Here is a 25,720-nt window from a genome sequence, read left to right on the forward strand (position 1 = left end):
AGGCGTGGCACCAGCGAGGGAACTGAGTTTGGGGAGGTTCCCGGTCCTTTACGGTAAAGCGGAGGAATTTAGATTGGCAGCGCTAGACAACGTGGTTACGGGTTGCTGATTGGAAGGCAATGTCAAAACACACAGCCCATTGACTGTGACTGACACTTTCAGTGTGAACGTGGTTAAGTTGCTGAATTCTTCGGGTTCCTTATTTGTAAACCCGGAACTCGAAAACTCTACTGTCAATTCGTGGGGCTTTCAGAGAACTTGGGACGTCAGGGGTCATCATTGTTAAGCAGTGTTTGCAGTTTTGTCATTGAAGAGTATGAAAAAGTCTTCCAAAGTGCTAGGGTCCCTGAAAAGTTCAGTTTTATCTTCATGCAGGCTTGGTATTCAGCACCCTAAAGCTCACGTTTTCATATATCACGCCTCTCCCCCAACAAATACCAATTAAACCGGCACTCCAGGAATTTGTTTCTTGTTTAAATCGTGGGGTCTGGATTAAAACCGGAATTTCTTTTTTAAAAAATGGCTTAGTGTAACTGAGTTATTAAATGGGGATAATATATAGTACCTTTTCCCCGGGGTTATGGTAAGGATTAAAACAGATGAGGTCTGTAAATCGCCTAAACCGTTAGATTCGTATTTGTATAAGATTGTATTTGTTTAAGATTGTATAAGATTCGTATTTGCAAAACAAAAAAACAAAAAAAACTAGCTATATACTCATCCAGAAAGTTCAAAATAAGCAGTAATCTCAGCGTTCAAGAGGACCGTGGCAGGATTGCCTGGACTGCCTGTGTTCCAGGTCAGGCTGGTCTACACAGCAAGAAGCTCTCTAAAAAAATAACCAGAATAAAGGAATAGAAGAGTTATATAGTTTTTTTTTTCCCCATTGTAATGAGGGCTTTGTACATACAAGGCCAGGGATGATCTATCACTGACAGCTTTCTTCTTCTTCTTCTTCTTCTTCTTCTTCTTCTTCTTCTTCTTCTTCTTCTTCTTCTTCTTCTTCTTCTTCTTCTCCTCCTCCTCCTCCTCCTCCTCCTCCTCCTCCTCCTCCTCCTCCTCCTCCTCCTCCTCCTCCTTCTTCCTCGTCCTCTTCTTTTTTGAGACAAGGTTTCTCAGTATAGCTCTGGCTGTCCTGAAACTTGCTCTGTAGACCAGGCTGGCCTCAAATTCAGATATCTCCTTGCCTTTGCCTCTTGAGTGCTGGGATTAAAGGTGTGTGACCACTTTTTTTCCCCCCTTAAAGACAAAGTCCAAATAAATTGCCTACACTGGCTTTGAATTTGTGATTACAGGCTTGTACCACTAGGTCTGCATATTTTCTTTCTTTCTTTTTTTGGGGGGGGGATTTTTGAGACAGAGTTTCTCTGTAGTTTTTTTTTGGTTCCTGTCCTGGAACTAGCTCTTGTAGACCAGGCTGGCCTCGAACTCACAGAGATCCACCTGCCTCTGTCTCCCGAGTGCTGGGATTAAAGGCGTGTGTCACCACCGCCCGGCGGTCTGCATATTTTCTTAAAGCCAGCTCTTTTGGGGTGAAGAACCCCTATGAGAATCTGATGAAAGCTATGGGTCTCTCCTGAGGAAAAAAAAATAAAAGTACACACACAAAGTTTTAAAAACTGTTTGAAGTTTGACATAGAAGTGACTGGATCAGTGTGTTGGGATGGATGTTAACCTAGCTGAAGCTATCCTGGCTCCCTCCCTCTAGGTGAGGCCCCAGGCCCTGGGTCCCCTAGTCTCCCTCTCCAATACCTATGAGGCAGAGATGGAGTAAGATCAGCTTTATTATTGGCATGAGGCAGGTAGGTGGTGATCATGCCAGGCCTTTCTGTAGTCAGGGGGCAGAGAGCTTGTCAGCCAGCACTGATCAACCTAGCTGGCTCTTCTGGGGAGGTCCAGATCTCTCTCCAGGTGCCTTTAGCTTCCAGTGGGTGGGCAGGTAAGCAGACTGCTAAGCATTGGATGTGTGAAGTTCTCAGGGCTGCTCTGGGGCTGAGGCTGTGCTGGGGTTGGCCGGGGGCGGAGGCCGCGGCTGGATATCTCTGGTGCGCATGTAGGACAGCAGCTGCTCAGGAATCTCAGCCAGCACATCCTTGGCCAGTCGTGCCATGCTCAGCACCTGGTTCCCCGATCGGTCCACATAATCTCGGAAGGGAACAAACTGGGACAGACAAGAAAGGAGTTTTGAGTTCTGGCCAAGAGAGTGGGAAGCACTCAGGTTTCATCTTTGATGCCTAACATCTCTTTCCAAGTATCACTGTTCTTCTCCCTTACTATTGAACTCTTTTCTACATCTGTTTTTTCTACCCACTCTATCCCTACCCCACTTTCTTTTCACCCTCAACTCATTTTCATTGGACTTCACACAGCACTGAAATTACTCTTGCTAATGTCATTAATCACCCTATAAGACTAAATCAGTGCAGTGGGTGATAATTTTCAGTTTTTGTCTTGCTGAGAGTCTCTTTAGCTTCCCTACACTTGAACGCCACCTTTCTGGCTACATCCCGCTTCTTTGTGTGGGGTGCTGGAGCTTTAACCCAAGATCTTGTGTATACAAGGCAAGCTCTCTACCATTGGACCACATTCACAGCCCAAAACCCACGCCTGACACCACACTCTTTTCTTCTACTTTTCTGGAAGCTGTACTCCATCTTAGCTCCCATTCCTTTGGGTCTTCCTGTGCTCGGAGCTCATTCTCTCCCCTCCAGGGTCTCTCTATGTAGCCCTAGCTGCTCATTATGTAGACTAGGCTGGCTTCAGAGAGATCCACCTGCCTTTGCCTCCTGAGTGCTCGGAAAGAGTGAGTGGACCGTGGGAGGGAGGGAAAGTTGTTGCAATTGGAAGGGGAGGAACAGTTTGCCTGGGAAAGAAGGTTGGTAAAAGGAGGAAAAAGTGAAAAGGAGGAATTACCTCCTGGGGCCCCATATTTACCTTTATCCTTGGCTTCTTATTTTGTTTTGTTTCAAGATGAGATCTCACTGTGTTGTGATCCTCGTGTCTCAGCCTCCTAACTAGTTAGGGCTGTAACCACTTTGCCTGACCCTGACCCAGAACCACACGTTTAGTTGCTAACACTACTTCTTTATTCGGTTATCACAGATCCCCCAAGCTCAGTGTTACCAGATCTGAATACCAGATCGTCTTCCTTTATCCCCTCCTCTGGCTTCCCCCACCCAGTCAGTGGGACATCTCTCACTAGAAAACTAAGACTAATTCTTGAAGTTGCCATTCAATTCTTTATCACTGTCTTAACAAGTCATCAAGTCTTGTAACGGGTTCTTAAGTATCTTATTTTGTTTTGTTATTCTTTTGAGATAACCTAGGCTGGCATGGGATTCTTAGTCTTCCTCCCTTAGCCTCTGAATACAGGAATTACAGGTATACACACACACACTTCCATGCACAGCTCTTAAACATTTTTTCTTTTTTTCAGGCAGGGTTTCATACAGGCCCACGCTGGCCTTGAACTCACTGTGTAGCAAAATGACCTTGAACTTTGAAAAATTATTTATAATTGTTATTATTATTTTATGTATTCAATGTGCATGTGTGAATGCAGGCATGAGTGTGCTACGGTGCACTTGTGGATGGCAGAGGACAACTTTTAGAGTGGATTCTCCCCTAACATGGGATCCCCAGAATCTAACCTACTTCATCAGGCTTGCTTAGCAAGTACATTTAGTGCCCCCATCACTGACCTGACCTTGACTTCTTAGCCTTCTGTGTCCACCTCCTGGGTGCTGGGATTGCCGGCACATACTTGGTTTATGCAGTGCTGGAGATCAAACCCAGGCCTCATGCACACTAAACAAGTACTCTACCAATGGAACTGCCTTCCAGCCTCTAAACATCTTTATGGCTACTTCTGACCATGATCACTGTTCTGTCTCCACGCATCCCCAGTCATCCTTGCTGCTTGTTAATGGATTCCTGGTTTTCCCCTGGCCCTACCACAGCACACCACAGGGCAACAGCCAGAGAAGTCCTTTTACAGTGTAGTTTGAGCTGGGCATGTTGGCAAACATCTGTAATCTTAGCACTCAGGAGGCTGAAGCAGTAGGATTGCCATGACCTCTGGGCTAGCCAGGGCTACATAGGAAGTTCCTTCTATAGTGAGGTTCTATCTAAAACAAAGCAAAATGAAACAAACAATAAATACATGGATGGATACATAATTAAGAATGAATCTGACCATCAAACCTCAGACATTCACCATGCCAGATATTCCTGCTAGCCCGGTCTGAGCCTCTGGCAGGTCTTCCATGCTCCTTCTCTGCCTGTGAAGCTGATACCTTCCTCAGGTTCCACCTCCATGTCCACATCACAGCCTCACAGAAGCCTTCCCTGACAACTGTTGCTGACAACAGCAGCATTTGCTTCTTGGTCTGTCTGTGTAATACTGGTCATCTCCGCCAGAGGGCCGAGACTTGGTCCTCCTGGACCGACAACCTCAGAATAACAGCAACCCGCTTAATCCACCCTAAAAGAACTGTTCAGAACCTGGTGTGATGTTGCAGTACTGTAAATCCAGTACTCTGGAGGCTGAGGAAGGAGAATCAGGAGTTCCAAAACAGCTTGTGCTATCTAACAATATCTTGTCTCATAAGTAAAACAACAACAAACAAACGAAAAAAGGAACTTGCTCTTTGAGTGAGGAAGGTTTTCAAGAGTGAGGGGAGACAGGAAGTGACTAGGAAAGAGTAAGGGGAGTGGCTCCTTGGAAGCCTTTCCTTCCCCTTATTTCTCCTGGCTTTCACTACTCTCAGGGCTACCTGAACGATGTCCCGCTCTGCATAGCGTCCCCTGGAGGACACACGTACATCATCACCGTCCAGTTCTTCCATTGCTGCAGAATAGAGAGGCAGGCATCATTGGATGGGTCTCTCAACTCCAGCTCATTCTGCCCCTTCCCCATTAGAGCCCTTCAGAGTCCTCATGGGGAGAGCTGATGCTTGCTCTGTGGGATTGTTATCATTGTCCTTACTATGCTTTCCTTCCTGCATGTCCCATTCTGGGAAGGCAGAGGAAAGTGTTAACATCAGCAGCCATGTTTATGGAGAGGAAATATGAGTTCACCAAGGTGCCAGTCTGTCTTGTCTGTGAGGAGGGCCTAATGCCTAGATCCCTCCTGTTCTCTCCAGTTCCTACTCACCCTCATGCACACACACCGTCCTACTCACCCTCAAACATAGCAGGTCCAACGCCGACAATGATGATGGACATGGGCAGTGAGGAGGCCTGTGGGGAGAGCAGTGGCAGGGCAGTGATTGTCCTGAGTCGTGTGCTCCTGTGAGCAAAGATCCTGATACTTTTGTTCCAGATTATCTCAGAATGCATAACAGGTGCTTTTGGGTAGAACATATAGCTAGTTGATTTATATCCATTATCTTGTTTGTATATTTGAGACAAAGTCTCACTCTGTAGTTCAGGCTGACCTTGAATATTTCCAGTATCATTTAGAAAAGGTTTTCCTGCCAGACATGGTGACATTCATCTATAATCTTAATACACATGGGACTAAGGCAGCATGGGTTAAATAATGAATAAATAATGAATTCTAGGCCAGTCTGAGCTACAGTGTAAGACCCTATCATGAAAAAAACAAAAACCCTAATGACAGCAAAATAGCCACATTAGGCACAGTATATCATGCCTGTTCTCCAAGACTCAGGAGGGAGAGGCAGGAGGATCATGTGATTTCAAGAGCAGCTTGGTCTTTATAGCTAGTTCCAGGCCAGCTCGAGCTACATAGTCAGACCTTGACCCAAAAACAAGCAAACAACCCTCTAAATCCAGCAAACCAACAAACAAAACTAGTAAGGCACGGTGGCTCACACCTATAGCCCCAGCACTTGGAAAGAGGTAGAAAGATAGTCTAGGCTATATAGGGATCTATATAGTAAGACCCTGCCACAAAACAAAACTTAAAAGCAGATAAAAAAAAAAATAACATAAAAGGGGTTCTGCCCTCCCGGGACAAAGGGCAGGCATGCTTCTCGGCTGATTGTAAAAGACTAGCATTGCTTAAGTTTGTTTCCTTAGTGGGTTTATCTGGTGGCATCATGCTGGGACCTAGAGAGTCACAAGCAAGTGTTCTTTGTGCCCCAGCCAATAGGCATCTCTGAAACTGGTAGGTGAAGTTGTTAAGATACACATGGAGTAAACATCTCAGCCTCTTCACAGTATGGACAGTAACCCTTCCCTCCCAGGCCTTCCTCCTCAGACTCACACTGACAATGGCCTCTTTGGTCTGTGTCATATCGGAGATGACGCCATCAGTGATAATGAGCAGAACGTAGTACTGGGAACCATCTGAAATCTTGGCTGCAGCCCTGCATGAAAGACCAAGGTATGCAGGGGCCACCAGAGAGTCCTTGGTCACATTTCAGGCCCTGCTTCTACAGCCACCATAAGAGTAGTAGCCACCATATGGGCTTCTGGATCCCACAGTCTTTGAACCTGACTGTGGCCCTTGCCTGTCATCTCTCCATTCTGTATCTAATTTTAAGGGTCACTCTTGTAACTGAAGCAGACACTAACTAATCCTCCTGCCTGCTTCCACCTCTCAGTTGCTGGATCACAGTAATGATTCACCAAGTGGATCAGCACCCTCTTTCCTCTCTCATCTATCTCTGAATCCAGAAAAGGACTTCAGACATCCTCAGTCTACCCACTTACTTTACCTGGCCCCCCAACCTCTGTTTCACATCCTAAGTGAACTGGAAACAACTGATCTGTGTTGCCAAATGCATTGTCCCTATTTACATGTGTATATGAAGATTTAAATCAACTAAGTTAAACTAAATGAAAAACTCCATCATTAGTCACTCTAGTTACCTTTAAGGGCTCCCTTTCCATATGTGGCTGCTGAATACTATATTGGCGAGCATAGATGTAGGCCACTTCCATTACTCTAGGACATTTTCTTAGGCAGTGCTGGTGCTTACCCTGGTCTCAGAAGATTGAGAAAGGCATGGTGACAGTGCAGAGTCAGATGCTTCTGTGGGTGTGGCTGCGGAAGGCCCTGTGCACTCCTGCATCCTAGCCCATGCTCATGGGAGGTCTGGCCTCGTGCTATCTTTTATCACTTGCTCATTCCACAGATAGTCACTGTAACCTGCTTTGTGTGGTAACAGAGGTAACAGAGCTTTGTGCTAAGCTTGCACCCAGGAAGAATTTTGCTTGCTGTATATGCTTTTGTTTGTTTGTGTGTTTTATTTGTTTGTTTGTGGGTTGTTTTTTTTTTTGGTATTGCTGTTTGAGACAGGGTACCCAATCTGGCCTGAAACTCAGTTTGTAGATCCAACTGTCCTTGAACTCACAGAGATCTACCTGCCTCTAAAGGCTCAGACCATAACATCCACCCACCTTGCTATTTACTTAATAATAAACTCTCTCATTCCAAATCAAAAAGTCTGGCTACTGTAGATCATTCTCTGGACTATACAGAATAGTTATAAGGGCTGGCTTAGAACTACTGTATAGCCCAGGCTGGCTTCTAAACTCTCAACAATCCCATTGCCATGGACGCTTAGTTGCAGGGATTACAGGTGTACACCACCTCACCTAGCTTATCCTATTTTTAAAACGAGGAAGCTGAAGTTCAGAAACACTAAGCAGCAGTCTCTAGGGTAAAAGAAGCTGGTGACCACGTGTGTCTGCCCTGGCCTACTCCTGCACACTTCCCCAAGTGATCACCAGTCTTCGTTACATCTGGGCACCCAGCATCTCCCAAACTTGTCACTTAGTGCTTTTGCAGGCTGTCAGCACTGCCAGGCCGACTAGCCCTCTCCTGATGAAGGCCAGCTTGCCCTGGAGACCTGGCTGAGCAGCCCTTGTGCTGTAACCTGTACCCCTATCTTCTAGGATGCAGCCCCATCCTTTGAGCTGGGTGTTCTGCTTCTCCAAGAGGTTCTTCAAACCCTGAGGGTATTGAGGGGGACTTAAAAATGAATTGTCTTATGTGTAGATGAAGCCAGTGAATCAAGTACATTCAAAGCTCCTTTTTAAAAAAAAAAAAAAAAAAAAGTAATTAGAGCAAACACAGACACAATGGGAGAAGAACAGAAAGTTTGCATGCATTTGTAAGATGAAACACTGGACTTCAAAGTCCCTCACAGTCTGACTGCTTTCAGCTGTGCCCTCCATCTCCCCTCAACACCCCCAGGGAATGCAGTGTCTTACTTTTTCCACCAGGTAACTTGCTAGAAATTTCTGGGGAGCTTTGCCTTACAGAAGTGATGATTTATTTATATTTCTGTCTCCTGCACCAAGGCAGGAGCTCCCGAGGGCAAGGACTAAATCCGATTCATCTGTGAGTCCCCAGTGCCCCAGCAGAGCACTGAGCACACAGCAGCTGCCCTTTGAATAGTGGCAATGATAATAATAGGAACAGCAATAACTACTGTTATAGCACTTACCATGGGCAAGCACTTTTGTGAGTGCTTGACATATGCTAATAAGTCCTCATAACAACCCTGCATTGTAAGTATTCTTAGCATTCTCATTTTACAGAGTGGTAAGAGAACTGACCAAAGCCACAAAGCCAGTGTATGACACTGTATGACCAATGTGCTGGATCTAATAACTCAGTTGGTAGCTTGTCTAGTACACACTAGGCCGGGGGTTTGATCCCAGCACCACATACATTGAGTATAGTGGTGCACACCTGTAATCCCAACACTGGAAGGCAGAAAAGCAGAGGATCAGAAGGCTGCAGTCTGGGATACAGGAGACCCTGTCTCAGGGAGAGGGAGGGAGAGAGAGGGAGAGAAGGAGAGGGAGAGGAGTAAGAGTGAGCACTAATGTATTAACTCTACTCCAGAATCTACACTTTTGATAGAATCGTCCTTAAATGAATGTTTATTAAATAAATGAGTGAATGAATCAGTGTAGTTGCCCAAGATAATGTCTAAGAATTCTGTTTAATAACAATAACAGAAATGAACAGATTCCAAAATTTGTGTCAAAAATTGTTTGTGAAATATTATATGTGATTGGATTGTAACATGTTCCATCTTTTAGTTTTCCTTTATTGTTTGTTTTGAGAGAAGATTTCTCTGTGTAGTCCTAGCTAGCCTGGAACTCACTATGTGGCCAGGCTGATTTAAAATCACAGAGATCTGCCTGTCTCTGCTTTCCAAGTCTGGGACTTAAGGTGTGTGCCACTATGCCCTGCTTTTATGTAAAACTTTCATTTCCCTGACCTTAATGTTTTCTGCAGGAATATTATATTAGTTTTACAATTAAATTAACTAATATCCTCATTATACACCAGAAAGTAATCCAGTCTTCTATAGGGAATGGGAAGTTTACAGACCTCTGAGATTTTTAGGTCTGTAACTAAAAAGCCTTTAACCATATATTTTTGCTGTTACTTTTTTTTTTGTTGAGATGAGGTCACTTGTAGCCCATGTTGTCCTTGAACTCACTTTGTAGCTTCAGAAGAACCTGAACTTCTAATCATTCTGACTCTAATTCCCCGTGCTAGTTTATGGAGTGCTGAGGATTGAACCCAGGGCTTCCTGCAGGCAAGGCAAGTTCTCTAACAACTGAGTACACCCACAACCTGCATTTATTGTCTTTCCCCCATTTTTTAACTTCCAAGCTTTCTGAGACTCGTTGTTTTAGCTAGATTGCTTTAAAGATTTATTTATTTGCTTGCTTGGTTATTTAATGTGGATGAGTGCTCTATCTGCATGTATGCCTTTATGCCAGAAGAGGGCATGAATCCCACTATAGATTGTTGTGAGCCACCATGTGGTTGCTGGGAATTGAACTCAGGACCGCTGTAAGTGCTCTTAACTGCTGTGTCATTTCTCCAGACCCCTTAGCTAGATCTCTTTTATTCAGTGTGTAATGGTTAATTTGTCTTGTTTTTGAGACAGGATGTCTATATGTAGCCCAGATTGACCTTGAGTTTGAGGTCATCCTGCCTCGGCTCATAATTATAAGTGTGTGCCACCATTTCTGCATTTACTTCTTTTTTTAAAATATTTATTTATTTATTATGTATACAATATTCTGTCTGTGTGTATGCCTGCAGGCCAGAAGAGGGCACCAGACCCCATTACAAATGGTTGTGAGCTACCATGTGGTTGCTGGGAATTGAACTCAGGACCTTTGGAAGAGCAGGCAATGCTCTTAACCTCTGAGCCATCTCTCCAGCCCCCTGCATTTACTTCTTTTGTTTTTTTGTTTGTTTTTTGAGACAGAGTTTCTCTGTGTAACAGTTCTGACTGTCTTGGAATTTGCTTTGTAGACCAGGCTGACCTCAAACTCACAGAGATCTACCTGTGTCTGCCTCCTAAGTGCTGGGATTAAAGGTATGCTACACAACTGACTGGTAAATCTGGGTTTTCATTCATTGCTTGTGTTTATTCTGAAATTTTGCATAGTTTTAAATCTAATCTGTACCTTCTGTGGGTCAGATGCTATGCTGTTACCTCTTACACCATTATCTAATAACTTTTTTGCTACTTAACCTCATAATAACTCCGCAAGTAAGCTAATATTACTGGGTATAATGTTGCATGCCTGTCATGGCAGCACTTAGAAGGCTGGAGTAGGCCGATCGCTTGGACTCTATATGGGGATAGATATAGTGAGATCTTGTACCAAACACAGACAGACAAAAAGAAGGTAGAGAGCTAGGCAATGGTGGCACATGCCTTTAATCCCAGCACTCAGAAGGCAAAGACAGGTGGATTTCTGTGAGTTTGAGGTCAACCTGGTCTACATAGCGAGTTTCAGGAAAACCAGGATTATATACTGAGACCCTGTCTTTTAAAAAAAACAAACAAACCTAAAAGCAAACAAACAAACAAAAAGAGCCAGTGGTGAGCTGAATGAATGCCCCCCACAGGCTTATATATTTGAATGTTTATCATCAGGGAGTGGCTCTATTTGAAAGGATTTGAAAGATTAGAGGTGTGGCTTTGTTGGAGGAGGTATGGCCTTGTTGGAGAAAATGTGTCACTGGGGGTGGGCTTAGATGGTTCAAAAGCCCATGCCAGGGCAAGCATGTCTCTCTGTGTGTCTATGGATTAAGATGTAGAAGTTTCATCTCCTTCTCCAGTACCATGTCCACCTGTGTGCTGCCATGCCATGCTCCCTGCCATGATGATAATGGACGACTTCTAGAACTATTACCAAGTCCCCAGTAAATGCTTTCTTTTGTAAGAGTTTCCTTGGTTATGGTCACAGCAATAGAACAATGACTAAGACAGAGGCTAAGCTGGCTAGCATAGTAGTGTCACACCTACAATCCCAGCACTTAGGAGGTGGAGGCAGGAGGATCAGAAATTCAAGGGCAACCTTGCCAACATAGCAAATTCCAGAACAGCTTGGCCTTTGTGACCCTTTTTCAGAAAAGAAAATAAAAATAAAAACAAAACAAGTTACTTAAGGTCACCTGGTTAGTGCCAGGTTGACAGCTATGTCTCGTAGCAAAGCTGGTGCCTTCACCACTGCCCCACAGGCTCTTCTCTCTTTTAGACAAAGTCAAGGCCATCAAGACCACCTTGTGGCCTGGGATGTGGCTCTCAAGCAGCAGCTAAGGATGCTTCTTGATACTTTTTCTAAGCACAGGTACCATCTTGGTACCAGGTCCTGGATCACTGTACATTGAATACTTCCCCTTCCCTCCAAAGTCTAAGTTCACTCAGAGTGTGTCTGCCTGTGTCTGGGTCCAATCATTTCCCCCCTCACTGCCACCCAGTCCTCTTACCTGGCCACCTGGTTGATGACAGGAGCGAAGTAGGTGGGCCCATAGAGCTGTACTGTGCGCAGACTCTGGAAGTAACTCTCCAGCACACCCTCAATACCTGCACAGTTGGGGTCCTCATCATTGTTATTCTGCCAAAAAAACATGAGGTTCAGCCCAGCTAAGCCCACACAGACGACACTCAGGGGCACTCTGATCCCAGCTCACTCCCACCCTAGACCCTTGCATGCTCTTCTCCACACTGCCCCATCTCCTTGTCCTGTCACTGTGTCATAGGTCCTCATTGGCTCTTGCCCTTCACAACACATTAACAGTGGTCATCCATCTGAGGGGCACTGAGTGTAGGCTCTGGCCCATACTGTACCAGGGGGAACTGGTGAGAGATCCGCCCCTCTGGGGGCAGCTTGGCTCCAAAGCCATAGGCTGGGAAGAGCTTGTCACTGTCGTAGTCCTGAATGATCTCTCCCACTGCCTTGAGGGCCATGGCATAGGCGCTGAGCTGGTAGGGACTCATGTAGTGTAGCGAGGTGGGCTGCAGGGGGTTCCCTGTAGAGACACAGGAGCTCAGACCTCGTAGTCACCTGCTTGTCCTTGTATGTATCCACCCACCGATCCATTTATCCACCTCTACCTATGGACTCCCTCATTCTGTGTGTGACTCCATCATCTGTTCATATACCCCTCTTGAAACTCTCACTTGTTTCTCTATGTTTTATATGCTGTATTACACACTCATCTGTCTACCCATACATCCTCCAACCCACCTGCCAGGCAGCAAATTTAGTTTTCAACCTATTTACTCATTTCTATCCATCTACTTTTGTATCATCTTGTCTATCTACCCATCCATGCAGCCAGCCTCCTGCTCACCTGTCATTTCTCTTCCTTTCCATCTTTATGATATTCTGACTATTCAACCATCCCTGTCTATTCCATGCTCTTTTCATATGGATCTGTTCCCCTGCCAGACTCTCCTAGCTAATGCACTTACCTGTTACTTCCTTAACCTAAAACAACAGCTGTCTGCCTGTACAGTCACACACACCTACATGCCCCTTAGTGCACTCATTCACAAATCCTTCTTCCCATGATTTATTCATTTATTTGTCCATTCATTAATCATTCACTACCTATTAATTTGGTAAGTGCCTACCCACCAATCTGTTTATCCTCTCCTGATAACTTCATTTTCTCCCACACTGTCCATTTCCTCGCGGGCTAACAGAGCAAGCTAGCCTTTCAACCTTACCTGATTAGATACCCATCATATTCCTGTACCCTCTGCCTACCTTGGCACCCAGTACTTTCCCTCCATCACACCTGTCCAAGTGCCATCCTGGATTGGCTTTACATAGTGTAGCTTTCTTGGGTATTAAAGTCTTAACCCAGGTAGGAATCTAGGCCAGTCTTTAAAGAATCCCTTAGACTCTGCCCATTCCCACAGTCTCACCCATGTCTCACCATTGGAAGCAGTGAAGTCAATAGCTACTGTGAAGTTCAACTGTGTCCTAGTGGAGAAGTAGATGGGTTGGTTACTGAGGGACCAATACCCACAACATCAGTATTTCCCAAACATAAATCCATGTTAAATTGCAGATAGTAATCCAGGCAGCCTTGATGGCAAAATACCAAATACTACCGCTGCTACTGGTGGTGGTCCATGGATCACACTTTGCAGCAGAATTAAGTGATTATTTTCATGACTAGGGTATTGTGTGTAGTTTAATGTAAGTAACACTATGGTCCTGAAATAATAACTAAAATACCCATTTTACATAGGAGAAAAGTGAAATTCAGAGAAGCAAAGTTCAGTGGGCCCTACCCATTCACAAGCGAGAGAACTCATTGCTGGCTTGGCCATGACTCACCCTCCTTTGATATAATCCACAAAAGTGAATTCTGAGTCCACAGAGAAGGAAAGGAGTGTCACCTGTGGAATACAAGAGGCAGCCCTGTCACTTTTGCAAGCACAGCTGAGGTGGCAAAAGAGGGAACCTAGTACAGCTTTGGAGAAAAGTGCATGATGGGACATGTGTGTTCACTCCTGCCCAGCTGCTCCCACCCTGCTTAGTCTCTGAAAGAATAAAGGGAGAAGCTGTCAGGTGCATCCTGGGATTCTAAAAGCATTTTAAATTTGGAAATGCAACTAAGGGTACTTTTTTTAATCCTGCAAAAGTAGGATAGGAAATTTTTCTGGGTGAGAAAACAAAAACAACAAAAAGTTCAGTGGTGTCACCTTATCCTCAGTGTTACTGTCCTAGATGACCTGTGCCCCCAGATGTCCTGCCTCCGTTATTTGTCATGCATGTCACCACTGATTAAAGACAGAAGGACTGGGGAGGCCCGAGTCCAGGGAATACTTACGGTCCCCGAGTTGGTATATTTCTTCTTCTTGCATTTCTTCCGAGGGTTAAGTACCTAAGTATTGGATGGTCACAGTGACAATTATACCCAGCTGCCCAGGACAGAGCGCTTGGCAAAATAACAGGGCCATGCCCTCACCTCATACACTGTGAACTGATTCTGGGCTTTGCTCAACTCCCGGTAGCTGGTTGTGAACTCGCCGATGAAATCATGGCTGCAATGAGGCCATGGGTGGGTAAGCAGCAGCTGCTGGTCCTGAGCCAGAGCAGAACCCTAGAGCTTTTATTGCCTGAGTTCCTAACTTGGGCTACAGGGCAGTGGGGGTGGGGCTAGATGGGGAAGAAAAAGCTGGAAGACAGTGTACTAGAGAGCTATCTAGCAGATCAGCTGTGTGTCTGCCTTCACCCTGCCGGCTCCCAGAGCTGCTTTGAGGTTCCTAGTGAATGTACCACGTGGTCTAGGAACTGCTCCAGTGAGCACAGGAGAAAGAGCACATCAGCTCATGCACCTACCTTCCATCTCGGTCCCAGTCATATACGTCAATCTTCACTGTTCTGAAATGCACATGATAAATCCAAACATGGGCTGTGTGTACATGCCAAACCCCAGGACATCCCAGCCACTTCCCCGGACTCTGACATCCCCCATCCATCTGTCCTTCTGTCGGCTGCTCATTTTCAACCTTCCACCTTTCATTCATCTCATGCACACACCTGACCTTGTTACTACTGTTGTTATGGAAAACACACTTATACACATACACACACACCACACACCACATACATCAAACACCACACACACACACACCACACCACACATACACACCACACATCAAACACCACACACACTATACACACATCACACACACCACACACACAGCACATACCACACATGCATACACACACACCACACATATCACACATCACAACATCACACCACACATACATCACACACCACACCACACACATACCACAAACACATCACACACATACCACGTCATACACACATCACACCATACACACCACACACACATTACACCATACACACATATATACCTCACCACACACACACACCACTCACACACACACCACACACACCACACACATATATTACACACATACACACCACACATACACACTGCACATATCACACCACACACACCACACACACATATTACACACATACACACCACACATATACACTGCACATACACACCACACACACCACACACACATATCACACCACACACACATATCACACCACACACACCATTCATCACACACACACCACACACATCACACACATACACATCACACCACACAATCACACACATACCACACACACCACACACACACATTTCGTACACACACCCCACACACACACCACACAACACCCCACACACATACCACACACCACACACACACCACACACATACCACACCACACATACACACCATTCACACATCACACACATACCACACGCATACCGCACCACATACCACACACACATACACCACACACACACCATACATACCACACACATCACACACACCACACACATACCACACACATCATACACACCAAACATACCCACACACCACACACACCATACATACACCACACACATCACACACACACACCACACACACACACCACACACACCCCACACATATTTGCCATTTGAATCTCCCTTTACTCCAGGCAGTGTTCTTAACACTTTCAGACTGTCTCATTTAATGTAACAAATATTCTCTGTAAGTACTATTGTTCGTGGTTTTTATAAGAAAGTTGCTATATATCCTCCCCCTACTCCTCACCCCAGAAATCTAAGTACCTTGGCTAAGATTTCATAGCTAGGAAGTTACTGAGTTGATATTAAACCCAGATATCCTGTTTCCAAGGACCTTAACCTACCCTCACTTCATCTTTTTCTCCCTTTCTTCTGAAACTTCCTTCTTTTCTTCAACAACCTTGCTGTATAGCCCAGGCTAACCTTAAACTCGAGATCCTTTTGCCTCGACCTCCCGAGTCCTGAGGTTACAAACATGTGTCACCACTCCTGGATTCAAAGACTTTGCCCCCGTCTCACACATCTTAATAGTTCAATCTATCAAACTATCTATGTAGCCATCTGTTCACTCATATATACACCAATACAATTACCTATTAATCTACCCCTTTATTCACCCATCAAACCATACAACCCATCATTCACCAACTCTAATACATACAAGCACCCACCTGTCTATCTACTCAAATAAATACCCAACCATATTAACGTCTGTCCATTCATTTGCATAAGCAGCCATTCAGGTGCCCTATTCACTCACCAGTCTTTGTACCACCCACTCAGTAGTTCCTTTGGGTCAGCCACCTCCTTTACGCACATCCATCAGCTGATTCATCCACTAATCATCTATTCATCCACCCATGATTCATCTGTCTGGCCATCAATCCACTTGTCATTCTACCTATCTTTTTCTATTCTACTTGGTTTTCCATTCATGCGTCTGCCGCTCTGCAGCCATTCGTCAGCTCTCACATGCTCGTCTATCACATCTCCATTTGTTAATTGCCCATCTTCTCTCCGTCTGCTGATAAACCTACCAGTCGAATTTCTGTTCATTTTCTATGCTTTCATCATCTTCTCCTCTACCCACCCACCACCCCTTTATACACACCCATTCACAGTTTCTCCACACACCCGACCATTCCCAGTTTAGCCGCCCCTCTGACCATCTATCTTTGTATCTGCTCGCTCATTTGTTCCCCTGCTCTTTCACCTACTAGTCCTCATTCTGGGACTCAGGAACCTCATCCTTTTTTTCAGAGGGAGCCTCACTCATGTGCTGGTCCCCTGAAAGAGCAGCTGATACTGAGCCAGACCTGTCATAGTCTCCATTGCAGAGCGCCCGCACAGGGATGCTGAAGGGCTGCCATACTGGGTTCAGTGTGTTTTTCACAACCTCCGTCTTGTGGCAGATGGTGAACCTGGAGGGAGGCAGGAAACTGGAAATTTCCTTGGAGTGGCACCGAGACCACTACCTACAGAGGATGCCAAAATTTCCCACTCTTTAAGCATGAACCTCATTCCTAGCCTCAGTGCTGTATGGGGGTGACTCACGTGCCGTCCTCATTGCTTCTGTAGAACACAAGGAAAGGGTCTGACTTCCCAAAGAAGTCCTTTTTGTCCAGCTTGTTTGCACACAGTTGCATGGTTGCAATGTCCTAAGGATTGATAGAGGGGGCTGTTGAGACCCAGCTAGCCTGGAGCCTTCAGCTGGTTGAGGGAGTCTGGGAAATGAAGGAGTCTGTGGTCTAGCATGTGGTCCTCACTGACCCGACAGTTGCTGAGCTCTTCAGCAGTCAGCAGTATGGTTCCACACTTCTTGCCCGGCACACCCCTGGAAGCAGAAAAGGCCCCTTACAGAGAGAAGGGAGAGTTGGGGTGATCAGTCTGGGTTTCTGTGGGCCAGTTTTCTATTTGCTGACAATCCCCTAAGTATGCCCCACTTCTGTTCTGAGTAGCTCCTGGTGGGAAAAGGCCTGCTTTGATTTGCTGCAAACTGGCCGAGGGGGTATCACATTAACAGCAGTGTGGCAAAGGCGTGGAGTAGACTGCGGGTGTGTGTCATTGTTTCAAAGCTGCTGGACTCCTGTAGGGTATTGTTTCTATGAAATGGGGATGGCAGGCAGCTGTAAAGGGATCTGAACAAGTGCCTGGAAGGCAAGTGATTTGTAAGCCTTGTACATGTGAAGGGCTCATTCTTCAAACAGCCCTGACTGCCTATCCCAGGCCAAACACTGTCCTAGATTGGGAGGGGCCAGTGGGCACTCAGCAGATATGCCAGACTCTGCTCTCGGGGAGCTTCTAGGGTGTGGCCTGCTAGATGCTATAGACAGTGGAGTGTTATGGACAGTTCTGAATGAGAAGAGGAATTTCTGTTTACGCCAAGATGCAAAATCTTGCTTTGCCTTTTGAAGATGGGAGGTAAGATTCAGGAAGCCAGAGAAGGGGGATCAAAACGTTGAGGCTAGCCTAGGCTGCTTAAGTCAGACTGGGTCTCAACAAACAAAACATAACTGGACATGAAGCACATGCCTATAATTCTAGCACATGTGAAGTTAAGGCGAGAGGATTGCTGTGAGCCTGGTGCTAGCCTGGGATACACAGCGAGTTCTAGGTCAGCTTAGGATACATAGCAAGACCATGCCTCAAAGCAAAACACCAAACTGCAAGCAGTAACAACCCCATCTCTACTCCCCAAACAACAAAGGACTTAAAATGAAAAAGACAAAAGAAGCTTTATTCTCTCCTGGCCCCCCAAAGGGACATTTCCCTGTGTATATCCTCATTCCTGATTTGCCTGGGTCCCTAAGCATTAAGGGACCCTGTGATAGAGGCCTGTGAATCATGATTCCCGAAGGGATTCAGAGTGTTCAGGGAAGCTAGTCCAAGAATCCCCAGGACTGGCAAAGTGAGTTAGTGGGTAAAGGGATGGAGGTACTTGCTACCCAGTGTAGTATGAGCTGCGGGCCTGCCTGCCAACCTGAGTTTGATTCCTAGGACATGCCTGGTGGAAGAAGGGGACCAACTCCCACAAGTTTTCCTCTGACCTCTGTGGCACATGTGTGCCTGCCCCCTTACAAATAAGGAGCCGAGTGATGGTGGTGCACGTCTTTAATCCCAGCACTCAGGAGTCAGAAGCAGGCAGATCTCTGTGAGTTTGAGGCCAGCCTGGTCTACAGAGTAAGTTCCAGGATAGGCTCCAAAGCTATACAGAGAAACCTCGTCTCAAAAAACCAAAGCAAAAACAAACAAAAAAAAATAGAAAAACAAAACTAAAAAATAAAAAAGGAGAGTTGTGGGTTCAAGTCCTGGCCCTAACTTGCTGTGTGACTTCCTCATCTTTAAAGTGAGAGAGCTCAGCTGGGCATGACAGTCACACCTACAACACCACTACTCAGGAGCCAGCAGGAGGATCATCTAGGTTTGCAGCCAGCTTGGTCTATAAAACAAGTTTTAGGGCAGCCAAAACTACATAAAAACCTCGTCTCAGGGTTGGAGAGATGGCTCAGTGGTTAAGAGCACTGGCTGCTCTCCTAGAGGATCTGGGTTCAATTCCCAGCACCCACATGGTAGCTCACAACTGCCTATGACTCCAGTTCCAGGTGATCTGACACCCTAACACCAATGTACATGAAATAAAATTAAAAAACCTTTGTCTCATAAAAAATAATAATAATAAAATGTGATGTAGTGATACATGCTTGCAGTCTTAGCATTTGGGAGACTGAGGCAGCAGGGTTTCTCTGTGTAGCCCTGGCCATCCTGGAAATCACTCTGTAGAGGCTGGCCTCAGTGATCCACCTGTCTCTGCCTCCTGAATCCTGGGATTAAAGGTGTGTGCCACCACCTCCTGGCTACCTTTTTTAGTTCCTTCAAATCCTGACCCTGCAAACTTTAACAGATGGTGTGTACTGTGGATGGAGCTGTACTCAGCACAGTGAACCACCAGCTGTTGACTGCATCGCCTGTGTTCTCGCCATGCTCTCCTTGGCCTCTCACCCAGGGTGAACTGCAGCCTCCTTCCCAGCACTGCTCTGACTTGAATATACTGATTTGCAGAACTGCAGCCCTGTTTAACCCCAAATCTATCTAACTCTTACTGCACACACATAGAGCACGACCACACAATCTAACCAGTCTCCATTTCAGACACATGGCCACAAACCTCAGGTTCGTCCTTATCACTGCACAGTGACCCTACCGAGCACTCATGGCCTTTCTCTCCAGTTCTGTCACACAGAAGAGCCACTCTTCTCCCCTCAAGCACCAGGGCCTCCTCCCATCCTCTCTCAGCCAGTGACCTGGTTTCCCACTTGCTAACAAAACTGAAGCAACCAGAAGAGATGGTCCACCCACCGCCATGCTGCCCTGCCACCAGCATCTTCACCCACATGGCTGAGCCTTCCTACAGCTGCTATAAATGAGCTGTCACATGACTCTTCACCCTCTGCTAGCTACTATCCTACCATCCGCTCTTAGTCTGCACAAGGACACCAGCGATGCTCTCCTTCTTTTTCTTTGAGATTCTTTATAGCTAAGGATTACTTGGAACTCACTATGTAGACCAGGATGGCCTCAGACTCATGGCAGTCCTCCTGTTCTTGAGAGCTAGGGTTATAAGCACGAGCTGCCACACCCGCCTGGCTTCCCCTTCCGTTTACTCCACCAGCGTCTCAGTCTCTACTGGCCCAGGCACTTCAAATTACAAATGTGGTGAGATTTTTCTCATGTCACAAACTACAAACCTAAATATTGGTACAAAGATGATACAATGAAGCCCATTACTCTGCATGCTAATTTAAAAACAATTTAAAAAATTATAAATCTCTTTTCTCTTGAAAGGTTCTCATGATGTAGCCCAGGCTGATCTTGAACCTCAAAACTTGCCTCAGCTTCCTAAGTGCTGGGATTACTAGGATCTTAAAACTTGGAATCTAAGCCAGGCGGTGCTGGTGCACACTTTTAATCCTAGCACTTGGGAGGCAGAGAGAGGCAGGCGGATCTCAGTGAGTTTGAGGCCAGCCTGGTCTACAGAGCAAGTTCCAGGACAGGTAGGGCTACACAGAGCATCATTTTACATTGTGTGTGTGCGTGTGTGTGTGTGTGTGTGTGTGACTTGTGGGATTTGGTTTCCTCCTATCATGTAGGTCATCAAGTATAGTGGCAAACGTTTTTAGCCACTGAACCATGTCACCAGCCCTGTAGATCTATTCCTGACCCCAGGTCTGCTATATACACATCTCTTTTTCTCCCTTTACAGCAAAAACTCCTTGAAATTTCTCTGGCTCCTATGCCCCCTTTCCACCTTCTAAAACTCTCTAGCCTCTACCTCCTCTTGTCAGTCAGCAGTGATATAAAGGTAATTTCCAATTCTTATTTTATTTGAGCTGCAGCAACATTAAGTGTGGTTGGTTCCCTCTCTACTTTCTCCTCTTTCTTCCTTTTATTGTGTTGGGATCAAACTCAGGCCCACATGTATATTAAGGATATGGTCTACCACTGAGCTACACTCCAGTATCTTTCTTCAAAAATAAATAAATAAATAAAAACTTTATTTTATTTTATTTGCAATGTGAGCCTGGGAATCTGATCTTAAAACTTGGAATCTATGCCAGGTGGTAGTGGTGCACGCCTTTAATCCCAGCACTTGGAAGGCAGAGGCAGGCAAATCTCTGTGAGTTCGAGGCCAGCCTGGTCTACAAAGTGAGTTCCAGGATATCTACGGCTACAGAGAGAAACCCTGTCTCAAGAAAAACAAACAACAAAAACCAAACAAACCAACCAACCAAACAAAAAAAAAACCCTGGAATCTAGTAGAACACGAGTCCATGCTGAATCAGTCCCTCCAAACTGGCTCAGATTTTCTTCTGCCTCTGTTTCTCTCTCTCTCTCTGACAAGACAAGGTTTCACTGTGTAGCACAGCCTGGCCTGCAGCTCACTGTGTTACCTGAGCAACTCCAACCTGCCTGCCTCAGCATCCTGAGTGCTGGGATTACAGGGGTGGGCCAGCGTGCATGGCAGTATACTCATTTTAAAACCAAAACCCCCAAACAAATCATTTCAATTGGTAGCACAGTTTCATCTTTCCTGCTGCCCAGGTGGGATGCAGGCCCTGGCCTCTTTCCTTTCCCTCCTGTATTTCATGGGTTTTGGATCTGTTGGCTCCCCCTTCAGAGTACATCCAGAATCTGACCAGCTTCCCATCCACTATATTTCCTCCCTGGAGTACAATGGCTGGGCTGCTTTCTGATTGCCATCTGCTTCTGTCTTTGTCCACATAGGGTTTATTCTTAACCCAGTGGTCAGCATAGTTAGGCGATGGCACTCCTCATGCTCAGAACCTCACATAGACTCGGATCTCAGAGTGAAAGCTAAAAAGGCCTGACTGGGAACTTCCTAATGTGCTCTCTCCTGCCCTGTCCCTCTCTTGGCTCCACCCACACTGGCCGGTTTGCTCTGATGTAGGTGCATTAGGCTTGTTTCCTCTGTGTCTACAGAACTCACTCTTCACCTTCAGGTACTGCTCCAGGGTTCTCGCCTTCCAGCTGCCCAAATGACTGAAGATGATGTCTCTTCCACCAGCTTTCCTGCACCCCTCTTCTTTGATCCTTCTCTCCATATATTGTTTACTATGTCTACTGTCTGTTTTGCACGAATTTCCACCTCCTCCCTCCAACTAGCTTGGCTACTTTTGCAACTTTAGCCCATTAAACAGTGGGAGACAGAGGCTTGTCCAGGGGCAGAATCTGGGGGTCCTCAACCAGGGCAAGGCTTTGGAACATGGCTAATGCACAGTCTAGTGAGCACCTGGGTATAGTGGCAAGACCTGAGGATTTGATCTATTCCAGGAAGCTTCCCGATGGAGTAGTGCTTGGGAGAAAGCTTTAAAGATCAAATCAAACTTAGAAAAAGAATGAAGAGGAAACAGGTCCAGCCTGAGATTGATTTGAACAGAGTCCAACTTTCTACAGGAGTAAGGGAGCTAGGCAAAGCTCCTGTTGGGACACTCTCTGCAGTCCCACCAGCCATTCTGCCAGCAGTCTTGCTGGAAGGGTGAACTCAGAGAGACCCTCCCTCCCCTGGACCCTTTCCCCTTCAGCTCACGTAAGAGGTCGTTCCACTCGACTGCCCTGGCCTCCAATCACTTCTCCGAGGGCCAGAAACGCTTGTCCCAAGAAGTCCTGTGCCAAATTAGGGAGTCAGCCAGATGGGGGGGGGCACTGAGTGCCAACCAAGCCCACCCGGTGATGCTGCTGCTCTTGATCAAGATAACTCTGAAGTGCAGGTGACAGAAGGCCATTGCCAGGGCCACAGCCCCACATGTTTTCTGCTTCTTGATGAGCTCCCAATCAAATTCTTACCTTCTGCAGGTTCCAGGAGGTAGGCAGGGAAGGAAGAACAGCAGTGAATAAGGCTGGAGCAGATCAGGGGAGGAGCTAGGGTTGGGGTTGGTGGGAGGGAGGTCAGAGAGGCCAGGACCGAAGAAGGGCTGGTGTGTTGGTGGAGGATGATGGGGGGGGGGAGGGAAAGAGTCCTTTGACAGGTTAGCCTCTCTGTGTGCCCAGGCAACATGCCAGTTGCTGCAGGCTTACCGGTTTGGAGATGTTGGCTTTGGAGTCAACGTTGTACCTGGAAAAGAGAGTGGAACCGGTGTGGGGTGGGGATGGGTGAGAGAAAGTCTGGAAGAGGTTAGGTTCAGTCTTGGTTAAAATTGTAGGTGAAAAGAGGGGCAGTAGGCCCCAGTTGAACCTGGGTCTGGTTTGGGACATGTGTGTAAGGGTCGAGAGGGTCATGCCTGGGGTGAAGCCAAGGTGGAGGCTTGGGGGGGTAGGGGGCCCGAGGTCAAGGTGGAGCTAAATTAGGTGGCGGGGTTGTGGGTAGGGTCAGGCTTGGGTAGGAACTGGATGGATCCTTTCTAAGGCGGAGCCAACCTGGGGGTGGGGGCGGAGTTAAGACCAGAGTGATGCCCTTTGGCGAGGGTCCTGGGCCTGGGGGAGGAGCCAGGTAGGAAGGTGGGGATGGGGGTGGGGACCAGGCAGAATTCCGAACTGATCCAGGTTTGGGAGGAGGGGCGGTAGACCAAGACAGGATTCTAGGAGCCTCACACATCGAAGCGGAGATTCTGCTTTTCTTCAAAGAAATAGTCGAGGACGAATTTGCGCACGAAGTCTGGGTTCAGAGTGTTGTCAATCACCTCCGTTCGTCCGAACTGGGCGGGGGGGGGGGGGGACGGAGGATGAGCACGGGCAGCTGGGCTGGAGGTTCCCGGGAGCGGCCCTGAGCTAGGCTGGGACTCTGGGACTCACCTCCCGCCACTCCTGGCTGGCCCGGCTCTGCGTGTGAAGCACCACCACTGCGGGTGGGGGCAGGGGAGGGAAGCTCGTCAGGTCGGCCCGCACCCCTTACCGCCCCACCCGCTCCTACACCCCGGGTTCCTCCTCCAGGCCCTGGAGCCGCTTACTGGGGTCCGACTTGGAGAAGGTGTCCAGGTCTAGCAGATTTCTAGAGAAAAGCAACAAACAGATGGACAGAGGGCTACATCATTCTGCAGCCCACCACCTTGACACAGTCCTAAACTGGGCATCTGGAAGAGACTTGGGGTTTAAATCGTACTCCCTCCCTATCACTATCCCCAGTGAGTGAGTGTTGGGGTCCACACTGTCAGCATTCGGGACAACACCAGAAATCTCTGCCAATTGGCTGCATATATGCTCATATTGTCTCCAAGGGTCCAGGAAGGCGGTTCGCCCCAGAACTTTGGCCCCTTGTGGTCTAGCTCTTAAGAAATCCCTGCAGCCCACCTTTTGAGCTGGTAGGCTTGAGCCCGCTTTTATAGGGTGGGGCTGCCCAGGGAGACCTCCCCCTCTTCATCCTGTCAGTGACTCCCGCCTTCAGCCTTGGTTCTGTTTCCCGCTTGTGGTGGCCCCCTCTGTGGTCTAGCCCCCTGCCCACACCGAACCTACAGCTGTGTGGGGCTGGGGCATTGCCAGTACTTAAGCCCTCCCTATGGCCCGCTCACCGGCACGACACAGTAATTTCAATCTTGGTGGCCGGGACGTTGCGCTCCGAGGCTCCGCTGAGAGACATGGCTGGTCCAGTGGCCAAAGTCGCGGGGGTGGGGGTTGGCTGCGAGACCCCAGCCACCTGAGCTAGGGGTGAGGACGGCCCATGTGCCAAGGCAGCGGTGCTCTCTCCAGCCCTGTGTGCGCTCCGCTGCTTGCGCCCTGACAGTGGCCGCTGGCAGCAGCGGCTCCAGATGGCAGTACAGCTCCGCCCGGCCCTGCAGGCGGCCCCCGCCCCACTGGAGCAGCCAGGAGCTGGTTGGAAACCTCACCCAGACCCCAGATCTGACCTACACTTCCTCTGGCGCCACCTCGGGAATGCTGAAAAGCTCAGTACTATCCATGGTCCTGAAACATTTGGGGTGGCATGTAGGAGTTGGTCACCTCCGTTTCTTAGGGGCTCTCAACATCTCTTCCTTTCCCTCTTCCTGGCCCACCTTCCTCTCTGGAAGCTTCATTATCCCCTTAATATCCATGTGACCTTGAGCAAGTTATTCAGTATTAGTGGTTAAGGCCCTAATAGTAGTTACTGGTGTACTATTGGGGTATTTTAATAGGCTTGGTAACTTCTGGGTATTCACACTGATGGCCTGTCAGATCAGGGCTCTGGGGACATAGCTCATTGTATAGCACTTGTCTACTGTATGCAAAGCCCTGGTTTCCATCCCAGGACAGGTGAGAGAAGATCAGTGAATGGTGAAGGACTCTATGAAACCCTTAGCTTGATGTCTTTGAAATTTGACACTCATAAAGCGGACCCCCCCCCCCCCCGCCCAGTCTGGTGGTGCTGGTGCAATGCCTTTATTCCAGCACTAGGGAGGTAGAGGCAGGAGATCTGAGTTCAAGGCCAGCCTGGTCTACAGAGTGAGTTCCAGGACAGACTCCAAAAGCTACACTGAGAAATCCTGCCTCGAAAAACAATCCTCCCCCCCAAAAAAAAACCCAGACTCCCTTCCCCTCCCATGTGTGCCCAACTGCTGCCTCCATAGCCCAGAA

The 25,720-nt window shown here is 47.2% G+C and overlaps 1 protein-coding gene across 1 annotated transcript; it reads right to left on the minus strand.

Moving 5' to 3' along the window:
- Positions 1-1,774: 1,774 nt before the first annotated feature.
- Positions 1,775-24,938, minus strand: Cpne9 (copine family member 9). The gene is made up of 21 exons (XM_057782759.1): positions 24,682-24,938; positions 24,124-24,164; positions 23,969-24,015; positions 23,768-23,871; positions 23,255-23,291; positions 23,024-23,026; positions 22,767-22,843; positions 17,432-17,495; positions 17,216-17,319; positions 16,978-17,082; positions 14,605-14,646; positions 14,231-14,306; positions 14,093-14,146; positions 13,597-13,658; positions 13,190-13,236; positions 12,093-12,274; positions 11,732-11,859; positions 6,233-6,335; positions 5,184-5,241; positions 4,776-4,849; positions 1,775-2,161 (listed from the first exon to the last, which is right to left on the minus strand). The coding sequence occupies exons 1-21, from the start codon at positions 24,747-24,749 to the stop codon at positions 1,976-1,978; spliced, it is 1,662 nt and encodes a 553-aa protein (XP_057638742.1). The 5' UTR covers positions 24,750-24,938; the 3' UTR covers positions 1,775-1,975.
- Positions 24,939-25,720: the final 782 nt, after the last annotated feature.

This window comes from Chionomys nivalis, chromosome 1 (genome assembly GCF_950005125.1).
Source record: "Chionomys nivalis chromosome 1, mChiNiv1.1, whole genome shotgun sequence".
NCBI classification, from domain to species: Eukaryota; Metazoa; Chordata; class Mammalia; order Rodentia; family Cricetidae; genus Chionomys; species Chionomys nivalis.

Excerpts from the sequence above, each read along its gene's own strand:
- Cpne9 (XM_057782759.1), bottom strand. The coding sequence starts at position 24,749 with ATGTCTCTCAGCGGAGCCTCGGAGCGCAACGTCCCGGCCACCAAGATT. Across the intron at positions 11,860-12,092 it reads TCTCTCACCAGTTCCCCCTG|AATAACAATGATGAGGACCC; the intron begins GTACAGTATGGG and ends TTTTTTTGGCAG. Across the intron at positions 6,336-11,731 it reads GTCATCAACCAGGTGGCCAG|GGCTGCAGCCAAGATTTCAG; the intron begins GTAAGAGGACTG and ends TCTTTCATGCAG.